The 17,810-nt window shown below is 62.3% G+C and overlaps 1 protein-coding gene across 1 annotated transcript in view; it reads left to right on the forward strand.

The window, feature by feature from the left end:
• The first annotated feature begins 2,075 nt into the window (after positions 1–2,075).
• TRPM5 (transient receptor potential cation channel subfamily M member 5) overlaps positions 2,076–17,810 on the forward strand; it is a 34,396-nt gene continuing 18,661 nt past the window's right edge. The window contains exons 1-15 of the mRNA XM_051966946.1: positions 2,076–2,261; positions 2,369–2,498; positions 6,887–7,037; positions 7,521–7,917; positions 9,157–9,337; positions 10,564–10,730; positions 12,000–12,207; positions 12,658–12,722; positions 12,956–13,147; positions 14,037–14,139; positions 14,833–14,951; positions 15,466–15,804; positions 16,386–16,526; positions 16,717–16,840; positions 17,182–17,327. Of these exons, the coding sequence (XP_051822906.1) occupies positions 2,076–2,261; positions 2,369–2,498; positions 6,887–7,037; positions 7,521–7,917; positions 9,157–9,337; positions 10,564–10,730; positions 12,000–12,207; positions 12,658–12,722; positions 12,956–13,147; positions 14,037–14,139; positions 14,833–14,951; positions 15,466–15,804; positions 16,386–16,526; positions 16,717–16,840; positions 17,182–17,327 (2,649 nt within the window). The remainder of the gene's footprint in view (positions 2,262–2,368; positions 2,499–6,886; positions 7,038–7,520; positions 7,918–9,156; positions 9,338–10,563; positions 10,731–11,999; positions 12,208–12,657; positions 12,723–12,955; positions 13,148–14,036; positions 14,140–14,832; positions 14,952–15,465; positions 15,805–16,385; positions 16,527–16,716; positions 16,841–17,181; positions 17,328–17,810) is intronic.

The following is a 17,810-nucleotide window of genomic DNA, read 5'->3' on the forward strand; positions in this document are numbered from 1 at the left end:
AAGGAAAGGGCTGCCGGGATGGGGGTGGAGGGACTCCCTTCCTTGGAGGTCTTCTAGCAGAGGCTAGAGGACTCTTGTCAGGACTAGTGTTAGGGGAAGCCATAGAGGAGACAGGACGTCCCTGAGGTGCTTAACAACCCTTGGGATTTTGCAATTCTACTCTACTCCTGGGGCTCCCTCCAGTGGCCAAGCAATCATGGTGCACATCAGGGTAGAATTTCCCAAGGAAGGCAAAAATGCTTTGCCCTCTGGCCTGGGGTGGGGATAAACTACACCTTTCCTGAGAATAAGGAGGCAAAGAAGAGAAGAGAAGGACCTGTAGGTTAGCATGAGTCACTTCCTTAATCTGACTCTCAGTTTCCTCACTTGTAAAATAAGAACAATAAGTCTTTCATGCCCAATCTCAACAAGTTATCAAGAGGACTGTATTTTGTCACCCTTAAAATGTCAAATAACTAATCCATCTCTGGCCCAAGTCACCTCTGCAGCTTCTCTGATCCATGTCACCTCTGCTGCATCTCTGGTCTATTTCACCTCTACAGCACCTCCGGTCCATTTCACCTTTGCAGCACCTCTGGTCCATTTCACCTCTGTACCATCTCTGGTCCATGTCACCTCTGCTGCATCTTTGGTCTATTTCACCTCTACAGCACCTCTGGTCCATTTCACCTCTGCTGCATCTCCGGTCCATTTCACCTTTGCAGCACCTCTGGTCCATTTCACCTCTGCTGCATCTCCGGTCCATTTCACTTTTGCAGCACCTCTGGTCCATTTCACCTCTGCTCCATCTCTGGCCCAAGTCACCTCTACAGCATCTCTGGTCCATGTTACCTCTGAACCATCTCTGGCCTATGTCACCTCTGCAGTACCTTTCAGTTATACCCCTTCTCTTCTCTGACACTGGTCCCAGACTGTTACGTCTTCATCTTCTCACAGCTGGATTATTGCAATACCTCACTGGAACTCCACCTGCCTTGGCTCTCTCCCCACTCCTATCTCCCACTCTAATCTATCCTCTATTCAACCATCAAAAAGCCATTTTCCTAAAGTGCAGGCGTGACTATATTGCTCCCCTATTTAATCAAACCCAGTGACTCCCTGTCCCCTGCAGGAACTCATCCACTTGGCTTGCAAAATTCTACCACCTGCTCCCTTCCTATCCTAGCCTTCTTACGCCATACTCTTGCCCTCTCAGCACATTCTGTAAGTAAGCTCCGCTGACCTCCTCACTGTTCCTGCACATGATGTGCCATCTTCCGCCCCTGTCTTTGCATCGCCTGTGCTCTACGTCTACCATGCTCTGTCCTCATCTCTGCTTTCTTGGTTTCCTTCAAGATTCAGCTCAAATCCCATTTTCTATAAAAAGTGTCTTTGTTCCCCCCACCCCAGCTTTGCTGTCAGCCCCCTTCCTCTGACTACACCTTCTACTTTCCTCGTCTATAATTTGTTTGCACATTCAGTCAGTCCATCAATAAGCATTGATTAAGCACTTACCATGCTTGGGATACAGAAAGAAGCGGACGGTGAGCATCGATCTCAGAGAACTCACAATCTAAAGGTGGATGACGTGGTTGTTTGCTGGTTGTCTCCTCCACCGGACTGAGAACTCATCCAGGGTAGGGTCTGTCTTTTCTGTTTCTTTGTAATCCTGGGTTTTCTTGGCAAAGATACTGGAATGGTTTATCATTTCCTTCTCCAGCTCTCTTCTGGCAAGTTGAGGCAAAGAGGGTGAAGTGACTTGCCCAAGATCACACAGCTAATAAGCATTTGAGAGCTCAGGTCTTTCTGGTTCCGGAACCACTGTACCACCCAGCTGCCTCTTCTCTACTTCCAAGAGGCATAATGAACACTCTCCAACAATGTTATCCTCAAGAACTTTATTAGGGTTTATTTTGTGGGAGGTTGTATCTTATTTTTTTTTTTTGTATTAGAATATCAGATCCTTGAGGGCAGGGATTGTTTCATTTTATTTTGCTATCCCCAGCACACTGTGAGCATGTAGTAGGTGCTTAATAAATCCTTGGTGATCGACTGCTTTTTTGAGGAGATTGCAGGCTCTAGGACCATCAGGCTTCATGACGTGGTGGCTCCTTGCCATGGCACGGATGGACAGTATAAATTATGGTCAGGAGCCCATCCCTAAAGGCAGGAGGGCAGAAAGCCTCCGATGCCATATCCTAGGGTCTCAGGGATTGGAGGCCGTGAGGGTGACCCTCCAGCTTGAGGGGCCCACTGGCGGCCAGCACGGCGCATGGGCCCAGGTGTGATTTGTATAGGATTTGTTTACAGCCCCTGCCCCTCCTGGAAGGTCGTCACAGGTGGCGTGGTGGGAGAGTCCCCTCCTCCTTTCTTTTTGCCATTTCAATAGGAAGGCCGGTCTGTCTGGACCCGGCCCTCTCCACGGAGAGACAAAGAATCGGCTTTCTCCGCCAGGACCGGGCTGGGTGACCCACCTGCCGGCCTCCTGCATCATGTCAGGCTCCAGAGACGGCAGACAGGTAAGGGCAGGTCCGGTACCGTGCAGCCCCGGGACCCCGGGAGCCCCTCGGCCCGGGCAGGGTCAGGCCAGGCTCGGCGAATCCTGGGGACTTGGGTCGGGAGCCAGGGACAAATGCATTGGATGGCATTCTGCTCTCTCCTGGGGATGGAGTCAGGGTGGGAGAAGATCAGGGAGCGTGGTCCTGGTCAGAAGCTCAAGATTAACACTGACCCGTCTGTGTGCCTTTGGCCCTGCTCTCAGTTTCCTTATCTGCAAAGTGGGAGCTCATAATCCCCTGCCTTGCTCTACCTTCCAGACCACCGGGGGGGAGGGGGAAGATTCCAGGCCACTGAACTGGGAAATATGGGACACGGGAGGAGGGGGCTGTGGCCTTGTGGATGGGGAGGTTCCGGGCATGATTCAGGCAAATGGGGGAGCTGAGGTTGTCTTATCAGAGGCTGCCAGGGAGCGCTACCTTCCATGGAGAATGGTCTGGACTAGAAGGAGTCCTAGGGCCCACGGAGGCCAAAGGGCTCCCACAGAGGAGACAGAAGGCCAGGTGGGGCAAGACGCTAACCTAAAGATACCCAGCCTGTGACTGGACTCGGAGCCTGGCCACCCCCAAGTCCAGGGTTCTTCCTAGTCCCAGGGGCAGCTGCGGGGTTCAGAGGACTCTGCCTGTCACAACCCCCCAACTCTTAGTGCCTCCAGTGGCCCTCGGGTCATTTCTGGGCCCCAAGGAGCCCTGGCCCACTCAGGTGGGACTCAGCCAGTCCTGCAGAGGAGCCTCCCCGACCTCACTGCCTCAAACTTCCCAGCCTGGGCTCGGGTCATTCTCCCAACGCCATGTTCCCGTCCAGCCTGGAAGCGGGGCCTGGGGGCCTCCTGCACCTGCATCATGCAAAGGAAGCCTGCCTTTGCATACGATTCTCTGGGTGCTGCCCAGGGTATTTGCATGGCCTTCCAAGCCAAGGCCTGGGCCCAGGCCCCTCCCTGTGGACACCCGAGCCCCAGGATCCCCCAGCCACCAATACCCCCCCCCACCTTCTCAGGGAAGACGGGCATCTGGTGCCCGTGGGAAAGAGATCAAAGGACCAGAAGACAAAAGCCAGAAAATCAGGAAAGAAAAGAGTATTCTAAGCCAAAGGTGCCCCAAAGGGAGGGGCAGCAAGGCCCAGGGTGGGGGCCAGCTTTGGGGCCACAGGCAAGTTTGGGGATGTCCCCAGCACAACTGGACGAAGGAAGGAAGGAAGGAAGGAAGGAAGGAAGGAAGGAAGGAAGGAAGGAAGGGAGGGAGGGAGGAAAGAAGGGAGGAAGGAAGGAAGAGAGGAAGGAAGGAAGGAAGGAAGGAAGGAAGAAGGAAGGAAGGAAGGAAGGAAGGAAGGAAGGAAGGAAGGAAGGAAGGAAGGGAGGGAGGGAGAGAGGGAGGGAGGAAAGAAGGGAGGGAGGAAAGAAGGAAGAGAGGAAGGAAGGAAGGAAGGGAGGGAGGGAGGAAGGAAGGAAGGAAGGAAGGAAGGAAGGGAGGGAGGAAGGAAGGAAGGGAGGAAGGGAGAAAGGGAGGAAGGAAGGGAGGGAGGAAGGAGGGAGGAAGGAAGGGAAGGAGGGAGGAAGGAAGGAAGGAAGGGAGGGAGGGAGAGAGGGAGGGAGGAGACCCGGACAGAAGAGTTCATTTCTTTTCTCTGTCCTAGTCCTAGATTCTCAGTTTCTCCCTGTGAGCGGGGTGAGCAGCTCAGGCTGGACCGAGCAGACCGGTACTGGCCCTTGCTCCCCCAGTGCCCCCAGGCACGGCACCCTCTTTGATCTCTTTCCCCCTCCTCCATTTCCCCCTCGCCCTTCCCCCTGTCCGCCCTAACCCCCTCCCTTCCTGCTGCCTCCCTGTCTCTCTTTGGTCCTGACTCGCTCTAGCCTTGCCAAGGAGGCCTCCCTTGTGCGTCGGTGACACTGCGCCACCCTCAATAACCCCGGGCCAGAGAAACCGTCCTTGGGCGCGGGCTGCTGAGACCCCCGAGGCCGCTGCTTTTTTCAGGGCCGGAGCTGAGCTTGATCCTGGGGAGGTCAGGGCCCAGTCCGGGTCTCGGCCCTGCCTGGAGCCCTTGGCGGACGCGGCTGCCCCGAGCACTCGGTCACAGACCTTGAGCTGAGGCTGCGCCAAAACCCCCGTGGATGGGCCAGAGAAACTCGAGCCCCCTCAGGGACCGTCCATAAATTATGAGGCTGAGAAGGGATAGATTACCGGCCTCGGGAGCAGGAGAGGCTTTTCAGTCCAGCCCTAAAGCAGCAGAATGGTGGCCCTGAGTCATGGCAGCAAAGGGAGCTGTGGGGAACCGGGGTGCGCTGTGGAGGACGGGGGCGCACCGCAGGGGACGGGGGCGCGCTGTGGAGGATGGGGGCGCGCCGCAGGGGACAGGGGCGCACCGCAGGGGATGGGGGTGCGCTCTCTACTTTATCCTGATCAAAAGCTCCGGCCGGAGGAAAGCCCCAAAGAGCGGCTGCTCTGGCCCCTCTCAGTGCCCACCTGTCCACACTCGCTCCAGAATAACCCACTGTTTCTTCTCAAACATGAGAGAAAATCGAATTGTGTCTCAGCTTCAGAGACCAGGGCTCAACTGCAGACAGAAGAGGGAGGGGAGGCAGGGAGCCCGGCCTCTGCTCGGAGGTCAGCAGGGTGTCCTAACTGGGGGCTCACGGACACGGGGGATGAACTCTGAGAAACTTCTGAAGAGCCCGGGACGAGGAGCTGAGGATTGTGTCCGGGCGGCTCCTCTGCCCGCCCCAGGTGGCGGCTGCTACTGCCCTAGGTCACCCCGGCCCATACACCGGGAGGATGCGGCTCGATTGTGGGCTTCGGGACGGGGAATGGAGGGAGACTTCCAAACTAACGGCCACTAGGACAAGCCCCCCCAAAACAAATTCATAAAGGAAGGTGGGCACCCTCCCCACCTCCAGGTCCATCTCTAGAAGGCCAGGCTGCAGGAAACATGCAGATTTCCACTAAGTCTTCAGGTACAGGACACTTCCCCCAAATAAAACCAGGAATAAAAAACTCAGGTTCATAAGGACAAAATGGGAGAGATTTGTCTAAGGTCATAGTTCATCTGCCAAAGATCTGGAGGTCTGTGTGGACCACAAGCTCAGTATGAGTCAGCAACCCAGACGATGAAAGTGACCTTAGGCTGCATTAAGGGAGGGCCAGGGTCCAGCTCTAGGGAGGGGACGGTCCCGTTCTTCTCCAAGTGCATCAGACGCCGATGGAGGATTGGGGTCACTTCTGGGCACCACAGTTGGGAGGGCCAGGGGTGAATAAGGGCCTGGAGTCTGGGTCTGGGGGTCTTCGATTGTCTGAAAAGCTGAAGAGGGCCGGGGTAGATGCCTTCTGCTGGGGGGGGGGGGGCAGGACAGAGCCCGGGGCAGATTCTCACTTGGTGAGAGAAGAAACTTGCTAACAACGGGGTGGGGGAGGGGGTCCCGGCCATTTTAAGCCCCACAGTACGAGGCATGTGCTGAATGGCAGGGATGCAATTAAAAAAGGAAAGACAGCCTCGCCCTGGAGAAGCTCGCCACCTTAGAGGGAGGGGGAGATGGAGAGGTGGCTGATGGGAGGAGGTTTGGGGAAAGGCTGGTGAGGGGGTGGGTGGGGGAGGAGGGGATTGAGGGAGGGGTGGTAGACTCTCTCTGGAAGTCTTCAAACCGAGGCAGGGCAGGACAGAGCCATTGCAGGCAGGACGGCTGTGCAGGTAGGGATGGGGAAGCCAGAGGGCTCTGGTCCTTCCCACTTCTGACAGGCGGGATGGGAGCCCACAGTTCTTTTTCACGGAGTTTCCTGGGAGGGAGCTCTCCTTGACCCCCTCAGGCCACACTGATCTCCGGTGCTTTGGGACAGCAAGGAGGCTGCCCCGCCCCCCAGGGACCATTGAGGGAGGGATCCTCCTCTTTTAACAAATTTCCTTTGCTTGGCTCAGTTGCTTCTCATTACAAAGTACACAAGTGGTATCTCTGAGTTCTGGCGCTCTGGGACAAAGCTCTGATGGCCCTGCCCTAGTCCTAGAGAAATGCTTGTATTGCTTCTTTGAAGTTTATACTTTGATGTGTGTGCTTTGTTATCGCACATGTGCAACTGTCCCTCCCGGCCCCAGCCCTCGTCCCCCACCCTGGAGGGTTCCTCTTTCTTGTCTCCCCAGAGCCAGCCCAGTGCCTCACACACAGTAGGTGCCTAATCAATGCTTGTTCATTGGTTGGTAGGAGAAATGATGAACTTGCAGCAGAGAAATACAAGCTTTCTCTCACAATTTTCAAGGCAAATCTGGCTGGCGTCAGTTCTCCTGCCAGGGACGGGAGTGAGGCTACGGGCGCTGCCCCTCTGCTCTTCGGGGGGAGCCGGGAGCCTCAGGGGGATCCTGTTGTTTTCAGAGCCTGGGCCTCAGAAGTGTCCGGTGGAAAAGCGGGAGCACCAGAGACAAGCTGGGCGCGTCCTCTCCCAGGTGAGCCCCGAGACGGCTTTGCCAGAAGTGGGGGGGGCAGGGCAGCAGCCGGGGAGGGAGCTCAGGGCGGCTGTTGGCAGGTGAGACCCCCCCGGAAGCTTGGGCCCTGTCCGAGCCCTGTCCCAGCCCCATCCTGAGTTCCGTAAAACAAAACCTTTGATTTGTGGGCCTTCACAGCCCCGGGGGAGGGGGATAATCGTCCTCAGCTGCATCTGCCCGCTCTGCTCTATGGTCTCTGGCCCTCCCAGGGACCTGGGATGTTCTCGGGTCCTTTCTGTGCTTTGGGCTCTCACAGCTGGAGGGGGACCGACCTCGTGTCTGGGGGTGGGCTTGGCCTGGGCTGGAGACTCCACGGAGCCAATCTTCACTCCCCCCGCCCCGACCCCCCTCCCTTGGCAGGACTGTCCCAGAGTGGGGGGGGGAGGCGGGGGGGTGGGAGAAGAGCAGCCCTCCTCCACAAATCCCTCCCGTGTGCTGGGAGAAACAGGACGGGTCTCCCAGAGGAGCCTCAGGGAGCACGGGGGGCCGCAGGGAGGCTGTGGGCCCTGGGCTGGGCCTTGAAGGACAGGCAGAAGCCACCTGTCAGGCCCGTGGGACCCTGGGATTAGAGCTGCCGTGCCAGGACCCCTCCTCTCTCAGGGCCTCCGCTCCGCCTGCATTAGCCCGCCCGGACTCTGCTGCTCTGCTCCTGGACCTTCCACGAGCCCTGTGGCTCTCGGGTGGGCTTGGGGGGAGGGGAGGCGGGAGCAGCTCTCCTCTCAGGGTCCCTTGTTCTGCCCCCTCCCCTTTCCTCCCTTCTGGGCCCCGCCCCGCAGAGAGCGAGCCCCGGCCACGGCCCGTGGGCCCTGTCCAAGGTACCCGCCGACAGCCGGGAGCAGGAGGGAGGCCGGAGGCTGGCGAGACTGGCGCTGTCGGCAGGGAGAGATCCGCTTCGTGGGCGCGGGAAAGAGCCACGCCAAGGTGCGGCCAGGCCTGGGCTGGGCTTCCCCGTGGGGCCTCCTGGCTCTGGGGCCGCAGTCCCCGCCCCTGCAGGAAGCCCCGGTGCGGCCCCTGGGAGGAGGGCCTGGGTCTCTGCTCCCATCATTCGTTTGGTCCCTCGTCCCCTCTCTGCCCGTGGGTGCTGGGCCCCAGGGGGGGCATCTAAGGCCATCAGGGCCCCACGGGGTTCTGGTCCAGCCCGCTCCTGCTGCCAGCAGTGCCCCGAGGGCCCGAGGAGGCACCTTGGGGCTGAGCTGGTGCCAGGAGATCCCAGAGGGCTTCTCAGAGGAGGGGGCAGCTGGGCCCGGAACTTGAGAAAGTTGAGAAAAAAGTAGGAAGAACATGGGGGCGGGAGGGGGGGAGAGCGAGCAAAGTCAGAGGTGGGGGAGTGGCCGTTGTTCAGGACCTGGTGTGGAAACCCAAGGAAACTGAGGCAGCCTCCGGGCCCTTGCTCGGGACTGAGGAAAGCAGACCTGCCTAAGGGCCCGCGTGAGCCCCCCGGGGTGGGCATTGGGCAGGAGGGGCCGGCGGCTCCGGGACTGGTCCCCTCCTCCTCCCCATGGAACCGGGGCCGGCCCTTCCCCAGGTCAGCGCGCCCCCCTCTGGGCTCGGCCCCCTTTTCACTCAATCGCGGTTTGAAAAATGAAAAGAAAAGAATAAAAGAAAGCGGCGGAGTCTGGGGGCGGGAACTGGGAAGGGAGAAGTGGGGGGGGGGGGGGGGAGTTCCAGGCTGAAGACAGGGTGGAGAGGGACCAGAACCCAGCCCTCCGGCCGGACAACTAGGGAGCTGTCTGGGTGCTGAAGTGCAGAGCGGGGCTGGGCAGAGTGGGCAGAGCCAGGACTGGGCAGAGTGGGCAGAGCCAGGCTGGGCAGAGTGGGCAGAGCCGGGACTGGGCAGAATGGGCAGAGCCGGGACTGGGCAGAGTGGGCAGGGCTGGGCAGAGTAGGCAGGCTGGGGCTGGGCAGAGTGGGCAGAGCCGGGGCTGCCACAACTGGACAAATCACAAAGAACCTTAGGCTTGGTCTAAGAAAGACAATAGAGCTGTGTGGAAAGTGTGAAAGGATTGCCCGGGTCCTGTGTGCCCTGCCCCGCCCAGCCCAGGAGTCCCCGGGGCAGCGCCAGCCCCCGCCCGGCTGCGTCCCTGGCTCCCTGTGGGCAAGGGCAGCCAGTGCCAGCTCTCCCCCGGCGGGCACTCACCGGCTCTCCTTCGCCGTCGGCAGTTCCTGAGGGTGCCCAGCGCCCTGCCCCCCGGCGTCCTCTTCGAGTTCATGGTCAGCGAGTGGCACCTGCCCACCCCCAACCTGGTGGTGTCCCTGGTGGGTGAGGAGCGCAGCTTCCCCATGAAGCCCTGGCTGCGAGACGTCCTGCGGAAGGGGCTGGTGAAGGCCATGCAGAGCACAGGTCAGACCCGCGTCCTTGGCGGGGATCCCCCTCCCAGCAGCCCCCGGGCCCACGCCCTCCCGTGTGTGCACACGGTCACACGCACCCTCAGACACATTCTCATCCGTGCACACGCGTGTGCACACTCACAATCACACGCAGATGGGGACCGAGGCTCAGACTCCCAGGGTCAGGCCCAGCTCAGTAGCCATCCTGGCCCAGCTGCTTGGAACACTGAGGCAGGGACTGGCTGGTGCAGTGGGCAGAGAACGTAGAAAACCCAAATCCAGCTTCAAGACACTGAACGGGCCACTTAACATGCGTCTCCTTCGGTTTCCTCATCTGAAACATAGAGATAAGAGTAGATCGTCCAGGGCCCAAACGGGAGGTTTTGGTAATGCCTGGTACACAATAAGTGCTACATAAATGCACATTCCCGCCCTCGTGGTTTTGGTAATGCCTGGTACACAGTAAGTGCTACATAAATGCACACTCCCGCCCCCATGTAGCTCCTGAGGTATCGCCTCCTGGGCTTACCGCCCTCTGTGTCTCTATCAGTCTTGTACACGTGGCTCCCTCCTTGGGGAGATGCCCGGCTCTGAGGGGGGCAATGGCACAGTGACTGCCCCTCCTCCTCCGGGGCACTGCCAAGGACAACAACGGGAGCCCGGTGCTCAGGAGCCGGAGTGCTGACCGTTGTCCCTTTGGGCCTCTCGTGGGCGCGGCTGCCCCGTGATCCTGCCCTCTCAGCAGCCACAGTGCCGGGGGGGCTCTCGCCCGGCGGGGGCACAGTCCCAGTGCCACTTATGCCCCAGCTCCCCGTGCCCACAGCGGCTTTTCTCGATCCCCGAGTGCCCTTTCCAGGTCACCTGGCAGGGCCGGCGTCCATGGGATTTTTGCTCCTTCTTTCATCCCCTGCTTCGTGGTTTGCAAAGCGCTTTGCTGGCAAGTCGGGAGCCTGGGAGAGGGCGAAGGCAGCTCCCCGAGCCGGGGCTGGGAGGGACCCGGGCCTCGAGCTCTCTCAGCTCCAGGGGAGAACTCTCTCCAGGATGAGCGAGCCCTCAGCAGCCACTAAAGCCTCTCCCTCCTCCTGCCTCCTCCCCCGCACCCTCTCCGCTGCGGGCCCTGGCTCGGCTTCTCCTCCCCGCCTCCGTGCCTCAGTTTCCCCCTGTGATACGTGGCTCCACACCTGGGTTCCGCCATGGCAGAGGGCACGGACCCACTTCTCGCTCCCCCTCCCCCGGCAGGGGCCTGGATATTCACCAGCGCCCTGCGGGTGGGCCTGGCCAGGCACGTGGGCCAGGCCGTCCGGGACCACTCCCTGGCCAGCACGTCCAGCAGAGCCAGGGTGGTCACCATCGGGATCGTGTCCCTGCCCCGGGTCCTGCACGCGGAGCTTCTGGACAGCTCTCAGGTACGGGCGCCGGGAGGGAGCGTCGGGGCGGCTCCAGGAAAGCCCCTCGGCCAGAGCGGGAGGGGCCGCCCCGGGAGGCTGGGCTCCCCAGCACCGGAAGGGGTCGGGGAGGGGCCGCGGGACCCCCGGTCAGAAAGGCCGCGCAGGGTGGGAGGCAGGCACTCGCTCAGAGTTTGCTGCCGGCGGCGTCTCCCATGGCCTCCACATGCTAAGCCACGTGGGGGGGAGGGCGCCCTGAGAGTGGGGGGGAGCCCATGCATGTGCTGGGGGAGGGGAGGCTGAGGGTCCACCTCACAGAGGGGTGGTAATAGACCCTAGGAATGCCCCTCTGCTTGGTCCGGCCTCCCGGGACAGAGATGGGCTGGCTGCGAGCAGCAGGGGCACCTGGGACGAATGTAGCGGGCCCTTCCTCTCCCTGGGAGGGACTCAGTTTCCACATTTGCACAATGGGGCCCCTTTGGGCTGTGGCCCTTGACGTTCTCTGTTCTAAGGGCCCCGCCAGCCCCGACAGCCCCACTCCCTGTTCTAAGGGCCCCTCCAGCCTCCTGCTTGTGTTCTAAGGGCTCTTTCAGTCCCCCAGTTTCCGTTCCATGCAGTCCCCCATTCCGAGTTCCTAGGACTCCGCCAGCCCCGCTCCATGTTCTAAGGGCCCGAGGGCCCTTTAATGCCCCTTCGGTGCCTTTCTCGTCCCCGGGCGGCTCAGGGGGCCCTGCCTTGTCCCGGGCGGGGCCACATCCAGCAGGTGGCAGTGATGTCCACAGAAAACATGGCCAGCATCCAGGGCCTTCGCCTGGAATCCCACTCTTGGAGCGCCCAGTGAAGGGACTAAGGGCCGCCAAGGAGTCCGGGCAGGGGCCGGCCGCCGCTCACCGTCCCCAGAGCCTCCCAGCTGAGTCCAGAGCTCAGTCCACCCCACTCCAGAGACGTTCTCTGGGCCTCAGTCTCCCCATGTGTAAAATCAGAGGTTCTTCCGGCTCCGACATGACGACTGACAGTTCCCTGAGCCCCTCGTGTGCCTCGGCCTGTGCTCTGTCACACTAGAAATGGGGATTTCTATGGGAAAGGAGCCGAGGCCTTCGGGCCGGTGAGCTCCGAGCCCCGCCTCAGGGTTAACGCCAACAGCCCACTGAGCTTTCCCTGCCAGACAGCAAGCTGGGGGGAGGCGGCCGCCGGGGAGGGGTCGGGGGCCGGATGCTGCCTTTAGGCCTTGGGGGGGGAGAGGGAGGCTCTCACAAATATGGCCTCTCCCGCTCATGTGACCTGCCCCAGGACGAGAAGCCCATCCTCTACAAGGCGGACGACGGCGGCCAGGGCAGCCTCTACTCCCTGGACAGCAACCACTCCCACCTCATCCTGGTGGACCCCGGGCTGGACAGAGCCCCCCCTGCAGCCGGCACCCCCGGCCACGGGGACCCCACCATCAGCCTCAGGCTCGTGCTGGAAAAGTACATCTCTGAGCAGCGGACGGGTTATGGAGGTGAGTGGGCTCCGGGTTAGGGGGCGAGTGGGCTCCGGGTTAGGGGGCGAGTGGGCTCCGGGTTAGGGGGCGAGTGGGCTCCGGGTTAGGGGGCGAGTGGGTTTTCTGACCAACTTTCTTTCGAACATTAGCCAATGGAAAGAGGGAGAAAAGAGAGAGAAGGGGGGAAAGAAGAGACAGATGGAAAGAGACAGAGATAGAGGCAGAGGTAGAGATAGAGACAAAGAGATACAGAGACAGACGAATAGACAGAGCCCCAACTTGAACGGACGGACAGAAGCTCCCTTAGTTCCCAGCTGTTTACAACGGCCGCCGCCATCTCAGTTTCCAAAGGCCCTCGGGGACGGGGCCCGCTTTGACCCCCGTTTTGGGGACCCCGGCTCCCCGTGGCCTCAGGGCAGAGCCCCCTCCCCTGGATCCCACCTTTGCCAGCATCCTCTTCCTCTTCAGGCAAAGGCAGCATCGAGATCCCCGTACTTTGCTTACTGGTCAATGGGGGCCCGTGCACCCTTGAGGTAAGACCTTATGATGGCCCTTTCGGGGCTTCAGTCGTACAACAAAAGGGCCCTCCCAGCATGGAGCCCCCCTTCAGTGCCCGGCTCATTCTCCTTCCCTGCCAGGCCAGACTGCCCCGACCCCTGGGCAGAGGGAGCCCCCTGCGGATCTCTGGGGGAGCCGGGGGGGCTGCTCCTCTGCCGCTGGGTCCTTCTGCCCACGTCCCCCTGACCAGGCCGGGGGGGGGGGGCAGCGAATTTCCCAGGCGGTGGAGAACTCGGCCCCCTGGCTGATCCTGGCGGGCTCCGGCGGCGTGGCCGACATCATGGCGGCCCTGGTGAGCCGGCCCCAGCTCATCGTGCCCCCGGTCATGGAGAAGCAGCTCAGGGAGAAGTTCCCCACCGAGAGCTTCTCCCGGGAGGACGTCCTGCACTGGACCGAGCTGGTGAGTCCGTCTCCGGGCCGGGACCCTCCGCGAGGCGAGGCCGGCGGGGGCGGGCGATGGGCCAGGCTGCGCCTGAGAGTCTGAGGGTGACGGCGACGCCCCTCGGCCCTCGCCACAGCCCTGGGGAGGAGGCAGGGTGGGCGCCACCATCCCCATTTCCCAGATGAGGGGACTGAGCCTCTGAGGAGGGGAGACGTGTGGGGCCCCGCAGCCAGGAAGGGGCGGGGACGGGATAGGAACCCCCAATGGAGCCCCACCCCCATCCTGCGCCCCAGCCCAGCCCTGGCCCGAGAGCCCGGAGCCCGAGTCCTGGCTGTGGGACGCTGAGCGGAGCTGCGCCTTCTCTGGGCCTCAGTCACCTCATTCGCTCCCTGAGGGGCCGGAACTAGGGAGACTCTGGTCCCCTTCCTAGAGGATATTTATTCCACCTGCGCCCATTATTCAGATGAGGAAACTGAGATCCAGGGAAACGGAGGGATTTGGCCAGTGCCACACGATCAGATCCTATCAATACTGTGAGAATATAAGGGAGTCATGAGGATGGAGAGCATGGGCAGAGTCCCCATTATGGTGCCTCCCCCAATTCTAGAGCCCCCATTATGGTTCCCCCTCCCCCAATTCTAGAGCCCCCATTATGGCTCCTCCTCCCCCAATTCTAGAGCCCCCATTATGGCTCCTCCTCCCCCAATTCTAGAGTCCCCATTATGGCTCCTCCTCCCCCAATTCTAGAGTCCCCATTATGGCTCCTCCTCCCCCAATTCTAGAGCCCCCATTATGGTTCTCCCCAATTCTAGAGCCAGCCTGGCTCCCCGTGCAATCACCCCTAAGCGCGATGCTGCCCCGGCCTCGCCCGGCAGGAGCCCCCTGACCCCCGTCCCTGCCCCGACAGCTCCAGGCCATCGCCGCCCAGCAGCACCTGCTCACTGTCCACGACTTTGAGCGCGATGGCTCCGAGGAGCTGGACACGGTCATCCTGAAGGCTCTGGTTAAAGGTGAGGGGGGCAGGAAGCCTCGGGTTTCTGGGGCCCCTCGGTCCCCTCCAGCCCCTCCGGCCGGTTTCTGGCCCGGGGCCTTTCCAGCGTGTCCTGCCGGGCCATAGTGGGGGTGGGGCTGGCGCGGGAGAGACCCCCACAGCGCCCCCATGCGTGCACAAGCCCATGTGAGCTGCCCGTGCGCACCCACAAACCTGGTCCTCCCCGGGCTCCATAAAAGGGGGGGTGGATACACGGGTCTCAGAGCCCCTGCCCTGGGCCCTCCACCCCCCAACCCCTGTGTTCCCGACAATCCGGGTCTAGAGCTCAGCGCTGAGCGTGGGGCAGGGGGGCAGACCGGAGCGCGCCTCCGGGAAGGTCTGGGGGCTCCCGCTCCGCTCCCCTTTAAAAGGGCTCAGCCTGTTCTGCTGAGTGTGTGGGAGGGCCCGAGATAGGTCAGTTGAAAACCAGGACCGGGTCAGAGGCGGCAGGGGCGGAGCCGGAGGCGCGGTCCCAGCCGGACCTGCAGAACCTGAGTGGGGGGGCCAGAGACTCCGGGCTCAGCCTGTCCCCCCAAATCTGGGCTCGTCGGCCTTGCCCAGACCCTGCGCCCCTTCATCGGCCCCGGGGACTGCCCGGGGGTCGCCGGTCTGCACCCCAACTTCGGCAGGGATGGGGATGTTCCCCGCCGCTCCCGGAACCTTCTCCCCGCAGCCTGTAAGAGCCACAGCCAGGAGGCCCAGGAGTACCTGGACGAGCTCAAGCTGGCCGTGGCCTGGAACCGCATCGACATCGCCAAGAGTGAAATATTCAGCGGGGATGTGGAGTGGAAGGTAGCGGGTGGGGGCCCGGCCTGGGGTGCCCACTCAGCCTGGGGGGTCTGCCCAGCCTCGGGTACCCGCCCATCCTGGGGTGCCCGCTCCATTGCCCACCTTTCCATTTTCTGTCTTCCCTCTCCAACCCCTGCCCCCTCCCAGGGCCCCAGCTGAGAGGCCATTCTTGGGGGTGGAGCCCCTGGAGGAGTCCTTGAGGGAAAGTGAGCCCAGTGGGCGCAGCCTTCAGCCTGCCAACAGGCAGTGCCCCCCAGCATGCCCTCAGGGCTGCCTCCCAGGCCTCCCTCTGCCTACTGCGGTTTACCACCCGGGATCCTGAGGGTGGCAGAGCCCGTGGCCAGCAGAGAATTGTCCGGGGCTGCTCCTTCCTTGATTTGCCCCCCTCTCTTCCCCCCAAGCCCTGGACCCCTGGCTCCCTGTGATCCCTGGCTCCCCATGACCTCTGGCTCCCCGAGACCCCTGGCTCCCCATGACCTCTGGCTCCCCGTGACCCCTGGCTCGGTTGCTCCCGCAGTCCGGAGACCTGGAGGAGGTGATGATGGACGCCCTGGTGAACGACAAGCCGGAGTTCGTGCGGCTCTTCGTGGACAACGGCGCCAGCGTGCCCGACTTTCTGACCTACGGGCGGCTGCAGGAGCTGTACCGGGCCGTGCCCCAGAAGAGCCTGCTCTGCCACCTGCTCCTCAGGAAGCACGAGGAGGGCAAACTGACGCTGGCGGGGCTGGGGGGCGGGCCTCCGGGGGGCCCCCCCTCCTTCTCCCTGCACGACGTGGCCCGGGTGCTCAAGGACTTCCTCCACGACGCCTGCCGGGGCTTCTACCAGGACGGCGGGCCGGCGGGCCGGAGGAGGCCCGTGAGTCCGGGAGGGCCCCCGGGTCTGCCCCCCAGGACACCCCAGTCCGGCCATCCCAGGGCCAGAGGAGAGGGCGGAGACTCGCCCGAGGCCTGTGGCCAGGCGGGTCCAGTGCAGGACACGGAGCTCTGGGTTCTAGATCCCCCTGCCCCAGGCTAGGGCCCGTCTCCTTCCAAGGAAGAGGCATCAGCCCCGTGTCAAGGTTCACGCTCAGAACTTGCCTAAGCACTTATTAAGCACCTGCTGGATACCTGGCATTGTGCTGGGCAGATCCGGAGCACTGGGGGAGGGGCAGAGAGATTGGGCTGGACTCCAGGTCCCAGATATAGCTGGTCCCCGTGTGGGAGGGGTGGGCTCCCCTTCCCTGAAGGTCACCAGTCAGAGGTCTGATGGCCCTTTGGCAGAAGGGCCCAGGGGGTGGCCCTCTGGGCCCGGGACGCACTAGGCTGGAGCTCTTGCTATTCCATCGGGGCTCTCTGACCTTGGGGGCACCGGCCCAGCAGGGGCAGAGCCAAGGGGGGGGCCTCCGAGTCCCTCCTTGTGGTCGCTCCCCTGAGGCCTGTCCTGCTCTTCCCTCTCAGGACAAAGTGGCCGCCAAGCGCCTCGGTGGGCCAAAGTGGGCCCTGGACCTGACCCAGAGGAGCTCAGCACCCTGGAGGGACCTGTTCTTGTGGGCGGTGCTCCAGAATCGGCACGAGATGGCCAACTACTTCTGGGCCATGGTGGGAGAGCTGACGCGGGGTTGGCGCGGGGCTAGTGTGGGGCTGGCACAGGGCTGGCACGGGGTTGGCATGGGTCTGGCACGGGGTTGGCGTGGGACTGGCACGAAGCTGGCATGGGGCTGGTGGGCGCACGGGGGTGCACACAGCAGCCCTTGGGGAGAGCGGTCAGCATGACGCCCCCACCCCCCAGGGGCAGGAGGGCGTGGCTGCCGCCTTGGCCGCTTGCAAGATCCTCAAAGAAATGTCCCACCTGGAGACGGAGGCCGAGGCCGCGCGGAGCATGAAGGAAGCCAATTACGAGCAGCTGGCGCTGGGTGAGCCCCAGTTCTGGGGCGGGGGGGGGGGGGGGGGGGCAGCGACAAGGCAGAGCAATTGGGAGGGGGAGGGGGAAAGACAGGGGGAAGAGGGAGGGAGAGGGAGACGCCCCCGTGGGCAAGCGAGGAACCTGAGACCCCCGAGGGGAAGCCGCGGAAGGAGAGGAACAATTTGAACTCAGATCCTCCCGAGCCAAGCCGCCCGTTCCTGCTGGGGGGAGGGGTGCCCGGTGGGACATCCTGTGATGGCCTGAGCTGGCAGAGGCGGGGCCAGCGGGGGGCGGGGGCTGTGTGTGCACGTGCAGGAGGGGCCAGGCACAGACCCCGAGCCCCGCCCCCAGAGCTCTTCGGGGAGTGCTACAACAACAGCGAGGACCGAGCCTTCGCCCTCCTGGTGAGGAGGAACCGGGACTGGAGCAGGACCACGTGCCTGCACCTGGCGGCCGAGGCCGACACCAAGGCCTTCTTTGCCCACGACGGCGTCCAGGTGAGGGCCTCGCGGCTGGGGGGGAGGGGAAGGGGAGGGGCCCGAAGTCCAACCTGCCTGGGAGAGGAAGCCGTGGGGGAGCTGAGGGAGGGGCCCTCGGGGTGCCGCCCTCCGCCCGCCTCACGGCCTCCCCAGGGGTGAGCCCCCGCCCCGTCCTCCCCAGGGGGTCCCAGGTGGGGAAGTGGGTGAAGAACCCCTCCCGACCCGGGGCAGCTCACAGCCCAGGACCCTCTGGGGGAGGGGAAAGTCGGGGACAGGGGAGAAGGGGGAGGGGGAGGACTACGAGGAACAGGGACACCAAAGTTGGGTCAAGTGATGGAAGGCCCTGAACGCCAGGGAAAGAACTTGGGAGTTTTCTGGTTTTATGACTGAAAAACAGCCCTGAGGTCACTCAGGAGCAAAAGGGACATTGAGAGAAGGCGGAATGATTAAAATTCAAGCTCTCTCCCTAATGGACCTCAGTTTCTTCATCTGTAAAATGGG

The sequence above is a fragment of the Antechinus flavipes genome, chromosome 6 (assembly GCF_016432865.1).
Source record: "Antechinus flavipes isolate AdamAnt ecotype Samford, QLD, Australia chromosome 6, AdamAnt_v2, whole genome shotgun sequence".
NCBI classification, from domain to species: Eukaryota; Metazoa; Chordata; class Mammalia; order Dasyuromorphia; family Dasyuridae; genus Antechinus; species Antechinus flavipes.